At 37.9% G+C, this 13,171-nt stretch overlaps 1 protein-coding gene across 1 annotated transcript in view; it reads left to right on the top strand.

The window, feature by feature from the left end:
- thsd7ba (thrombospondin, type I, domain containing 7Ba) overlaps window positions 1-13,171 on the top strand; it is a 197,440-nt gene that overhangs the window by 124,821 nt on the left and 59,448 nt on the right. Inside the window, exons 12-13 of the mRNA XM_085248678.1 lie at window positions 643-775; window positions 2,263-2,366. Coding sequence (XP_085104804.1) covers window positions 643-775; window positions 2,263-2,366 — 237 coding nt within the window. The remainder of the gene's footprint in view (window positions 1-642; window positions 776-2,262; window positions 2,367-13,171) is intronic.

A 13,171-nucleotide genomic window follows, 5' to 3' on the forward strand; every position in this document is an offset into this window, starting at 1 on the left:
AGGCTTCTTAGAAAAATGTACAGTGCAATACACGCAAAGTGTTGTCAAGAATTACATTTAATTGTAAACAACAGTTTTAACTGTCCATTACATTAACCTAGCACATAGAGAGAAAAGAATGGATATTTAATGGGTTTCAATATGTGTACTGTAATGTCTCAGAAATCAAAAAGTATGTAATTGTTTTTAGAAGAATTGAGCAGGCATCTCATCTGTGTAAATATGCTGTAGTCCATTGGGTCTGTTGATGATGTAATCTCTTTCTTAATTGCACCATTTTCAATGTTTAGTAATTAGTGCTGTGTAATGGGCCTTGGAGCCTGAGCCAAATGAAGCCATTACAGTGTGGTGTGTCCGAAAACAGACTGCAGTGAAGTGGAGGACATCGCTGCTACAAGGGCATGCTAATCAGCATCGGAACAATTTCGAGACCACTTGTTTTTTTCCCCTCTTTGAGATATTAGAGCACAGTGGTGATATTGATGCATCATTTATTTTGCGACCAAGACATTTGTCAGGCACTTGTCTCGGTATCATTTTACATCCTATTCCTCCTTGGAAATGTTCACTTAAATTCAGCTGTGCAAATAATCTGTCATTGAACGCAGCCTTTTTGTGAAGATTATCTTTCATGTTTAACAGAAAATGCAACCGCTGCCACACAGTCTCGATACAGGACCATCATTCAGAGGGCTGCTAATGGAGGTCAAGAGTGTCCCGACACACTTTACGAAGAGAGAGAGTGTGAATCACTTCGTGTATGTCCAGTGTATAGGTAAAAGCACTATTTATAATGAACTGCTTTCTGTTTTTAATCCAAGGACAAGTTAACTCAGCTTATCTGCCATATAAGAGCACACGGTAAGAAGTGAGTGAGCTATTTTTGAAATCATGACTAGGGTGCATTATTAGAGTTAAATGATGAAGTTTAAATGGCACAAGATGGAAGAATAAACAGGTAAGTAAATACAAATTCTGGTTTATATTCAGATGTTACGATACATGTTTAAAAACACATATAAATATAAAATTGCAATTTTGAATGATAATATGATACTAACACAGGTTGATAAAAAAAAAAAATTTCAGCTGCATGGGATAGTTTTGGTAAATATTATGTTTTTTACGGTGCGGAATGCAAAAATGATCTCCATTTCCCTTCATCATGTACAGTTATTTGCAAAATATGTGGAGTTTAAATTTAAAAAAGCAATGAAATGCATAATTTTTTTGAGATTCTTTACCTTTCGCTATGAACAAAATAAACCTGTTGGGACACGATCATCTGAGCTCCTTACACCGCCAAACTACCATTTCGGTTGCAGACCTGTGTAATTACCTGGGAATGAGCTTCAGCTATGTAACATAGCCACAAGCTTTAACATCAGAAACTTGATATTTGACATTCACTAAAGGAGTATGACTGGTAAAATATGTGTTCATCTTCATTTGCTCTGCTTGATATGCTATATTCCTTAAAAAATCTAACTATTCATCTGTGTTTTGAGTACAAGGCCAACCTGTTTTCGTCATAAATTCTCAAACTACTACCATGTCCCAAGCTTAGAAAAAAAAATTAAAAAAAATACTGTTTATAGAATCGCAGGACAAATACCTTAAAAAACAAATGACATTACAAATGTAAAACACCTTTAGAGAAACATTTACAGCTGCTGGCTTCATGGTCTTACTTTTAAGTAATAGTCTCATTTGGAGATACTTCCCAACAATGGCTGGATGTCTCAGCTCAGTGTGATGCTTTCAGATTTGTTGCCAGTTTGGTTTCCTCCAAAATCTGCTCAGATTTAAACTCCTTCAAACACCTATATCTTCATTTCTTCAGCATACTGCTCCGTCTCAAACACCACTAGCAATAGATATGCTGGAAAGTTGTTGGCAGTTGGCCTGGTGAGGTACATGCACTTCACAGTAACCATTCATGTGCAAGAATGAGCATTTAACCATAACACACAGTTAAGCGTTTAACTGAGTTTTTCTAGTATTTAATGTGAATTCATGTACCTAATTTGTGACCTTCACAAACTGGACAAATTCAATGCCATAATATTTTTATTTTCATTGTAAAATCAAGAATGGCACTCACTTCCATTTTTCCACATTCAGTGCTGCCTGTGGTCCAGTTCACGGCTACAAACTCGCACTTCTGAGAAGAATATAATGACACCTTTAGCATTTCTGTACTTAAAACTGTAACAAGCCGCTGCCAGCCTAAAGTTCTTCTTCCTTCGCGTTTCGGTCTAGGTGGAGGACGCACAAATGGAGCAGCTGTTCTCTAGTTCCTGAATCTGTGAGACGTGGGCTGTCGGGACCAGGAGAAACGTGTGGAAAAGGTTTAGAAACAAGAGGCAAGTTGTAGCCCTAAATCAGTGCATTCTCTTCACTTTATATTTCCCAGCTGCTACCATTTCACCTATTTTCAGCGTTGCTCTTCCATCTATATACCATCTTTACTTAATGAGACCTAATAGTCCTTTCTGAACTGCTCCTCTAACAAGCAAATGGCAGAAACGTTAAGGAAGACAGCAATTTGTTCAGTGAATATCATTAGATGAACCTTTCTGTGCTTTCTTGACAATTTCATCATGTCACTAGTCTCTTATTAACGTACGTAGCAAGTCCAGCCATCACGGGCTACTTAGTATTTGCTTTAATAGAAATGAAAAGCCAGAGCTAGCACCATGCAGACCCTACATGCACTCATATGTTCTGACTCACAACTTCAAAGTAGACTAACAACTGAGTGCATTTTATGTTGGATAAAGTTTTGAAGGTTTCATAGCTTTCTCTGCTTTTCTAAAGTCAGACCGAAAAGAACCTATATTGATGCAGTGCATCAGGTTTTTTCTTCACCTTTTTGCTCACCTTTAAACTAAAAAAGATGGACATTAAAACGAGGAAACTATTGTGTAGTTTATTTGTCCTTGTCATTATGTCATCCTCTAGTTTACACTGATTTTGCTGAATGCATTCCTATTCTGTTTGCTGTTTTTCTTTTATTTGCAGCCAATCAAATCTTTTAGAACATTATATTTTGTAATATCTGCAAAATATCGCATGCAAGGCAGAAAATCTCAAAGTCACAGACTAATAATAATTTTTTTTAAAAGATGTCCTTCGTTGTTTCTATACTCGAGCTATGGCTCTATTGCCAATTACTTTGCTCCAGTTATGCCACAATTTGACATTTATGTGCCCTCTCATTGACTTGGTTAAGCCTAAGCTGAGTGAACGTAGCCTCTGAAATCTTTGTTGTTTAAATCCTACATTTAATTTCAGTGTTTTTACCAATTGCAAATTTCACTCTCACACTACAGTTTTTGAAATGTCACAGGTATTTAACTTGGCTATCAACTAATCATATTCAAATAGGAAGCTCTAAAGGTCAATGAGGCTTGCTCTTAACCTAGGAACACTGCAAACACTTTTCCCATCTTCATCGAAAAGTCATAGAAAGTCACTTGAGAAATGTCAGTTGTAATTATACTGCTACGTAGAAATCAGCGATGCCGAGAGCAGAAATGCTATAAAGTTCTCAAGGCAGTAAAATAATGCTCTGAAAACTTCTCTTGAGCCATATAAGTACATTAGAACAGCCGGTTTCGGGAATGCATCAGGAAGCTGCTTGCCTTTAAATGAGTGCAAAATGATTCAATTAACACCTATGGCTTTTTAATAATTTGAGCCTGTAGCAGTCATTTCCACAGATCCTCTGAGAAGCATAAGGATGTTCATCAAGGATATGACACAGGAATCTACACAGTCCAAAAATCACACAACAAGCTAAGAAGTGAATTTTTCAGCCCTCGGGCTGTATTTAGTAAGATTTGTGGCAGGCGGTTTTCCTATGGAGAGCAGAATTACTCCTACAACATTATTAACATTATACAGACTCAGATTTTGGTTGCAATAATATGAAGAATAGGGGAAATATTAGTTTTTAATTAAAGCCTTTTTGGGGTGTAAAAATATACACGTTTTTATTAACTTATTTATTAAGTAGAGGTTTAAAACCTTTGAAGGTCCATTCAACTTGAATTGTTCATATACATTTTTTCAACATAATCCATGACTATAGCTAGAAGGTTGAGATGAATTTGTAAGGCATGACCCTAATACAGTATTCAACTTTGAATTATTTCCCCCAGACTTGCTATTAATTATAGTTGCTCACATCCTGTTGTAAGGGTGTGAGAGATGAGATGATAGCTACTTCAAATGCTTCTCTTCATTGAAAAATTGAATATGAAAAGTTGCAACATTAGTATGTCAGACCTTGATCCTCCTTCAGTGCAAAATCTAGGCTGGCTTTTAGCTGCTTGTCTTTGGCTTTCTTCAGCAGCTTGAAGTGAATCATGTTTCCGAATACATTGTATGGACAAAGGTATCAAAGTCATCTTTGAATTGAGCTGTTTTCAGATGCAGTGCCACACGTGCTTAAGATCAGCTGCCTAGCCACTCAGTCTGCTTTTACAAGCATTTGTAAAGGAATGGATTGAACTAAAGATCTCACTGAGCTCATTTGAGCATGGAATTGTAATAGGATGGAACCACAAGTCAGTTTGTGAAATTCCTTCACTCCTAGATATTCCATGATCAACTGTAAGTGGTATGATCACAATGCGGAAGCATTTAGGAACCATAGCAACTCAATATGCTTCTCAGTACTGAGTGCTGAGATGCGTAGCGCATATGTGCACTGCATGCTAAGATGAATTGTGCATATCAGGCTGCATCTTTGCATGATGGTAGTTAAGCAGATTACATATAAGAGTAACTGTCGTTTTTTAACCTGTTTACCAGGTTGGTCAACAACTATGAATGTAATCCTATCTTCTTGACAACATATGTACTGTTTAAATGATCAGCATAAAATATTAACATTGCATTGTGCTTCTACCAACTAGCAATGCACTATGAAATTTGTCCTCTGTTCTCTGGTCACGAACAGTCCATAGTGTTTTTTTCTAATCTGACACGTCAGCTTTCATATCTGTGATAGTGAGCAGCAGATCACAGCACAGTAAGGCATAGATTTTTTTAAATCACCAGAATTCAACTCTGCTTCTTATTGTGTTACCCATTAACATGTTTCCTTTTAACTTTATATCTGTACATCAATGAAATATATTTGCTTTAAGGTAGATGTAAGTGTATTAAACAGTCAATTATGCACTTAACCTTGGGTTTATCTCATATTTCTTTGACTTAATTTCTAACACTGAAAAGTAAAAACAGACACACAATCTATGTAGAAACCACTATTACTTTCCTTGAGATAGGCAGCATTTTAGTTGCAGTTGCCTCTACTGGGAGAAAGAAATGTTTTAATACAAATACCGTGCAGCCTCTGGAAACTGACTAGTGATGATAAATGTCACTATGAATAGTTTAAAGACGGTAGAAGAACAACTTAAAGAGCAACCAGGGCTTTTCTGCCTAGTCAAAACCAGTCAAAATGTTGTGAACCTCAGGCTCAGAGCTTTACTATGAGATTAAAATAATAGTCAGAATTTGCAACATATTGGCTCTGTAAACCTCAAATCCAATCACAAATATTTCCTTGCCTTGGGTAAATACTTCCATGTCCGTGTGAATCTGGCCTCATGCCAGATTCAAGGCATGTTGCATGAATGCTAATGTCTCATAATGTGCAGAACGAGGAGAGGTTTGTGTTATACAACTAACCCGCTGAGGTGCTCGCAGATAAGAGGCATTACTAAATGAAAGATCTGACAAGATGAATTAGAACCTTTCCAAATAAAATAAAAACACTAAACGAAAGAGAACACTTGACTGCAGATTACCTGTGTGAATTTGTAGCTGATAACCACTAGAGTGATCTGTTTGTCAGTGCATATTGCACTACATACTGTGTCTAAATTCAGCCAAATTTTGTATCATAACCAGCTGGATATGTTATATTCCTCCCTGAGTAGAACTGGAACCGTTGTGAGTAATTATTCAGTAGAAAGTGAGTCATGCTGATGATCTTTTGCTCCAGGAAAGATGTGACTTAATGGCTATGATGAATCCAGTCCACATTACTCTTCACAATGCATTATACTGAAGAACATTATACAAGCAGTATGACTGAATTAAAATGAAGATGTTTGATGGTGGATGTGTGGGCTGGATATATAATGCATTAAAAACTTTGTATTAAGTAAAGATGTAAAACATAAAATCTTCTGGATTGGACTGAATAAAAGAGAAAGAAATGTGATGTTTTTAAAGAATCTCTTTTACCTTCAAGCTCTTTGGGATTTTAAAAAGGCAGAATATTATGAGGTGCCGTAAGGGACATTATTACTGAAACGCTCTCACACACAATACTGAAACGCTCTCACACACACTACTGAAATTTTAGCTCTCACACACACAACTGAAACGCTCTCACACACACTACTGAAATTTTAGCTCTCACACACACAACTGAAACGCTCTCACACACACTACTGAAACGCTCTCACACACACTACTGAAACGCTCTCACACACACTACTGAAATTTTAGCTCTCACACACACAACTGAAACGCTCTCACACACACTACTGAAACGCTCTCACACACACTACTGAAACGCTCTCTCACACACTACTGAAACGCTCTCTCACACACTACTGAAATTTTAGTTCTCACACACACTACTGAAACGCTCTCACACACACTACTGAAACGCTCTCTCACACACTACTGAAACGCTCTCACACACACAACTGAAACGCTCTCACACACACTACTGAAATTTTAGTTCTCACACACACAACTGAAACGCTCTCACACACACAACTGAAACGCTCTCACACACACTACTGAAATTTTAGCTCTCACACACACAACTGAAACGCTCTCACACACACTACTGAAATTTTAGTTCTCACACACACAACTGAAACGCTCTCACACACACAACTGAAACGCTCTCACACACACTACTGAAATTTTAGCTCTCACACACACAACTGAAACGCTCTCACACACACAACTGAAACGCTCTCACACACACTACTGAAATTTTAGCTCTCACACACACAACTGAAACGCTCTCACACACACAACTGAAACGCTCTCACACACACAACTGAAATTTTAGCTCTCACACACACAACTGAAACGCTCTCACACACACAACTGAAACGCTCTCACACACACAACTGAAACGCTCTCACACACACAACTGAAATTTTAGCTCTCACACACACAACTGAAACGCTCTCACACACACTACTGAAATTTTAGCTCTCACACACACAACTGAAACGCTCTCACACACACTACTGAAATTTTAGCTCTCACACACACTACTGAAATTTTAGCTCTCACACACACTACTGAAACGCTCTCACACACACAACTGAAACGCTCTCACACACACTACTGAAATTTTAGCTCTCACACACACTACTGAAATTTTAGCTCTCACACACACTACTGAAACGCTCTCACACACACAACTGAAAAACCAAGTCATTTCAGTTAAACAGGAAGGCGTTTCAGTTGAACAGGAAGGCATTTCAGTTGAACAGGAAGGCGTTTCAGTCGAACAGGAAGGCATTTCAGTTAAACAGGAAGGTGTTTCAGTCGAACAGGAAGGCGTTTCAGTTGAACAGGAAGGCATTTTAGTTAAACAGGAAGTTAATTCTTGACAAGGAAACTGAAGGAAAAAGTGTTAGATTTCAAACAAACCACTACACAGATGTCTACTCAGCAACCTGTTAGTTAGGGGTGGGTTTTTATAATCGATTTATTGATTAAAATCGATTCTGGCTTGGAAAACGTGAAATCGATTCATTAAAATCCTGAATCGATTTTTTAATATAAATTTATTTTACCCGAAATCCCAGAATCTCTGGTGAAACCTCACAAAATTTCAACAACCACCAAACAGCTAAGACAGTAAATGAGAGCAGGTACGGCTTGTGCACAAAGACATAAACACACAGCGCGGACCCGCGGATCAGAATCAGTGAGATGTCGCCTTTCTCACCGACAGCACGGACACGGTCGGGGCTGAAAGCCGACAGCTCGCTGACTCTGATCTGTCGGCAGGTCCGCGCTTTGTTTTCACCCCGTTTTTGCGCCGATTCTAAAGCTGTTAGTTTTATCTCTCTCCAAACAATATTGACTGAACCAGCAGCAAAAGAAGATCCAAACTGCGCTTCACATAAACATCGTCATGAATTCCCTCACTGTTTTGCTTCCACCACGATAAAATCGCACGTCATGCACAGCCCTCTCTCTCTCTTTCTCTCTCTCTGTACTTCAAGAACAGTTTCCCGTCTAAAAATCTGTTTTCTGTATTATTCGCTTGCTTGTTATGCACAAGTCTACTGTTGTTTACAGCGCAGTCGGCCGCTGTTTTTTTTTGTTTCATTTTACATACTTCCGAAAAGAAAACCTAATTTCTGCCGTTCAATACTGAATAAATTTAAACTTTTTAAAATTATGCAAAATGCAAAACGTTAGCCGTGTCTCTAATAAAACCGCTGTAACGTCAGAGGTAACGTTCATATGTTGATTAATGGTTTTCTTTCGTTTTTGATGTACTGCAGAATATTTTTTATAAAATCCCAGGCCAGGAAAACCACCTTCATGTTTTTATGTGTTTTATCTTCAGCTACTTTGACACAAAGGCATCTGCTGTGATGCTCACACCTTTGATAAAGTCTTGCGTGTGTCAGCTTCCTTTTTTTAAATACAAAAATATGTAAATGTACTGATCTGAATTATAATATTTCTGACTGTCAAAATTCCCCATAATCAAATCGAATTGAATTGAATCGAATCGTGGAACAAACCGATTCTGGACCTTAGTGAGACAGCTGCATTACTTAACAATATATTAGCCTCAGCATAAGTCAAAATTTAGAATAGCGGGAGACGTGCATTATCCTGGTTATTTTTTTGGCATATGTGCTTTTTGTCTTTTTTTAGCAAAGAAAAATATCTTAAAATCATCAATAAAACCAGGGAGAGAAGGCTTAGCGTTCCTCCATTTAGCACAATGGATATGATATTTACTCAAAAGTATTGTTAAGATATTCATTGTGTGTACTCATGTTGTACAGTGTTTAACTGCATTATGGTTACTGTGGTTTAACAGAGACAGTATTTTAGTTGCCACCACAAGGAGGCCCTGTTTCATTGTAAGAGCACGGATGCTGCGTCATCACGCCCCTAAGAAAAAAAAAAAGTATACCACAACGAAAATGGCACCCATGAGAAAAGTTTTGCCGCATGTTGATGAGGAATAAAGTTCCCAAAAATATTAAGGACATTTTTGCCTCCGTCGTCATTTTCCTTCGAGTTGATCGCTGTCGATGCTGCAATACTCAACAAGTATGATGATGTTAATAATGTCTGAGACATCCAATGCTAGATGATCCATATAAAAAAAATTATGATGTAATTCAAACAGTGGCACATCATTAATATTTAGGGAAATCCAATTTTTTAAGTTGCACCAAATACATTGTGTGATAGGGCATAGGAAAAAAAAAAGATGTTCTAGGGTTTCATTTTCATCAGTACAAAAAGAACACTGATCCACCTCAAAGCCAAATCTCTTTTTTTTAGAAATTCTGCCACAGTATTAGTTTTGTTTAAAGTGTGTTTCTTTAACTTTAGGTAGAATAGGCTATTTCATAAATTTTTAGTATGCTTTATCCAGTGTATATGAAATAACTAAATTAGAACCATGCCATGTAACCATTCTGTTGTAACTATGAAATATTTTGTCTTTGAAGAAACTACTAACAAATTTCTTATTGCATTTTTATCAAACAGCTGACATTGCCCTAGCAATAAATTTGGGAGCACTGATGAGAAATTATTGTATATCATAAAAATTTTAATCAAATGAAGCAGAGGCAGTGGGACCAGTTCACAAAATTTGTTATATTCTCTTTGAGAACAGTTTAGACAATATTTTTCTGAAAAGTCTGTGTAACTTAGAATGACACCGTTATCATCCAACAAATCTGTTATGAATATAATATTTTTGTTCAAACCAGTCACTCTTGAAAATTGATTTTTGATTAAGTGTTATTACCCTATTATTCCATAAGGTTGAATTATGGGGAGAAGTTGAAAATCTCATTTTCCCAAAAATGCAACGTCTGTTTTGGAAAGTTTGATATCTTTATGGGGATTTTATTTGCCGCAAAATCACATTTCAAAATAAAGTCTAATCCTGTATACTATTTTATTAAACAAGAATCATGGGATGTGGAGCTAAGTAGAGTCTGGCTGTGACAGACAAGATTTTAACCATTTAATTCTAAGGGTGCCAACCATAAATTCCAATTCTGGAGTTTTGATACCACCTTTATTGTATCCCTTCACAAGCTGAGATCTTTCTATGTAATGGGTTTTATTCCTCCACAAAAATTCGAACACATTTCTATTTATGGTTTTCATGGTATTTATCGTTTTTTTTATTTTTATATCATTTACGTGGCGCAAAAAAGGTTGGGGACTGCTGTACTAGCAGGTTGCTGAGTAGAAATCCTTGTAGTGTTTTGAAATATACCACTTTTTCCATCAGTTTCCTTGTCAGGAAACAACTTCCTGTTCAGCAGAAATGCCTCTGGTTTCAGTGGTGTGTGTGAGAGCATTTCAGTAGTGTGTGTGAGAGCGTTTCAGTTGTGTGTGTGAGAGCGTTTCAGTAGTGTGTGTGAGAGCGTTTCAGTAGTGTGTGTGAGAGCGTTTCAGTAGTGTGTGTGAGAGCGTTTCAGTAGTGTGTGTGAGAGCGTTTCAGTAGTGTGTGTGAGAGCGTTTCAGTTGTGTGTGTGAGAGCTAAAATTTCAGTAGTGTGTGTGAGAGCGTTTCAGTTGTGTGTGTGTGTGAGAGCGTTTCAGTTGTGTGTGTGAGAGCGTTTCAGTAGTGTGTGTGAGAGCGTTTCAGTAGTGTGTGTGAGAGCGTTTCAGTAGTGTGTGTGAGAGCTAAAATTTCAGTAGTGTGTGTGAGAGCGTTTCAGTTGTGTGTGTGTGAGAGCGTTTCAGTTGTGTGTGTGAGAGCGTTTCAGTAGTGTGTGTGAGAGCGTTTCAGTAGTGTGTGTGAGAGCGTTTCAGTTGTGTGTGTGAGAGCTAAAATTTCAGTAGTGTGTGTGAGAGCGTTTCAGTTGTGTGTGTGTGAGAGCGTTTCAGTAGTGTGTGTGAGAGCGTTTCAGTAGTGTGTGTGAGAGGGTTTCAGTGGTGTGTGTGAGAGCTAAAATTTCAGTAGTGTGTGTGAGAGCGTTTCATTAATAATGTCCCTTACGGCACCTCATACAATATGACAAGCCTCTTGAAAGCATACCTTCTATAAATGGCACTCCAACATACCTTTCTAAGTATCTATATAATCAGAGATGATCCTTGTCATTTGCTGGGATGCCTTGACAAAAAGTAACCACTTGTAAGGGGAGATGATGAGATGATGCGGGTGTAGGCAACCAGAGCCTGAAAGAAACATGGATAGACTAGATGGCCCCAAGTCAAAACAAGATGACAACGAGATAGTATTCTTAATAAGAAGCTTCTGGGGATCACATAGTTGGGTTTTCAGTGAGACTAGCTAAAAGACAAGACATAAAAAAAATGTATTTTTCAATATATTCTCACGTCTTAATTGTTTGATGGCTTACAGAATTAACCTATAGACAAACATGCAGGCTTTTGTATAGCTATGCATTTGACCATTACGTAAATGCACTTTAACAACAGCTACCATCCTCCTTGTGCTGCCTGTGCAGAAGCTTTGTATGTAAATGACCATCCCACGCCTTTTCAGCAGACATGTAGAAACCAAACAGTTTTTGTCAGAGGGCAAAATTTAAAAGTCAAATACAAATCAATACAATGGATTAAAGGCATGTTTGTAGATCAGTGAATCCTCAAAGACTCGGAGGTCTTGCGGGAGGAGAAGTTCCCCTCACTGGCAACAATAATTTATTTAAATCCCAGAGTGACAGTGCAAAGTATTTGAACATTATAATGCCCTGTGCAGTTTGTTTGTTTATCTACGAGGATTCCTTTTTCAAGGCGTCAAAGTCCATTCAACCTTTCCTTCACAGTTAACAGAACCTGGCGAAGCTAAAAATGTTCCTCTGCCTTCCATCAGCCAGCAAACTCGAGCCAATATGTCCACAGGCATTGTTTTGTTTTTTTAACTTCATTTTCTTTGTGTGTTTTTTTTTTAAATTTATTTAAAACTCTACACATAGTACTATTTTTATGCAGCTACTTTGTGTGCAGTGTCTGAAAAATGTGTTTCATGAATCTGGGAGGGACAAATCATTCCTTTTATCAACCAGTAGATGTGTTGATTATTGTAATTCAGATGTTTTATTTACTTTGTTTTATTGTTTTGTTTTTACAGTTTTTGCCCGTTGCTTGAACACTATAAACCCATGCTTAGACTAAAGTAACACAACGTGAAGCTGTTGTTACCATACCTCAAACACATGTACCCCTACCTTAAACAAAAGCGCTGCTTTGCACCCCAGTACCAATTATGCAACACACCTACTCCCTCATGCAACACACATGGTCCTGCATGCTACACTCTATTTCATACATAAGACACTTCGCTCACAAAATGAAATCTCAGGGTGCCATTCGGAAAACACATGTATCCAAAATACAAAACACATCGGGTAATTGCAACCACTCAAATACACACCTGAAGGCACCTACTTGCAAAACCGAACACCAATTAGCCAACCACAAAAAGCCCTCAGCGTAGCCATTCCAAGAACTTTGCAAGCATGGATGGAGGGAGAGCAAGAGGATATTTAGCCCGGTGCCTAGCGGGAGAGGACATTGCTTGCGATGTTGATGAGGTCCTGTGGCCAGACCCCAACAGACGGCGGGATCCATGAGCCCACTTATGCACAATTGTCATGGTTTTTTGTGTTTACAGTATAGTGTTTTTTCTATTGCAGTACTATTGTGTTGTTGTTGTTTTATTTGCTGTACCTGTATTCATGGTACTGCAATGTACAGTATTGAGTAGGTCTATTTGCGTTTATGGTTGTTTGGAAATGTGTCTCCTGTAAATGTGCCTTCTGAATAAACAATGGGAATCAAGGACTGCAGTGTTTTATGTACAGCAGACTAGTGTGTTCCCCCTGATCTGTGAGTGTTTGCATATGGTGCAGGTATGTGTC

Source organism: Mchenga conophoros, linkage group LG16 (assembly GCF_057382185.1).
Source record: "Mchenga conophoros isolate Kocher_MC1m ecotype Shallow Benthic linkage group LG16, M_conophoros_male_GT1.1, whole genome shotgun sequence".
Taxonomy (NCBI): domain Eukaryota; kingdom Metazoa; phylum Chordata; class Actinopteri; order Cichliformes; family Cichlidae; genus Mchenga; species Mchenga conophoros.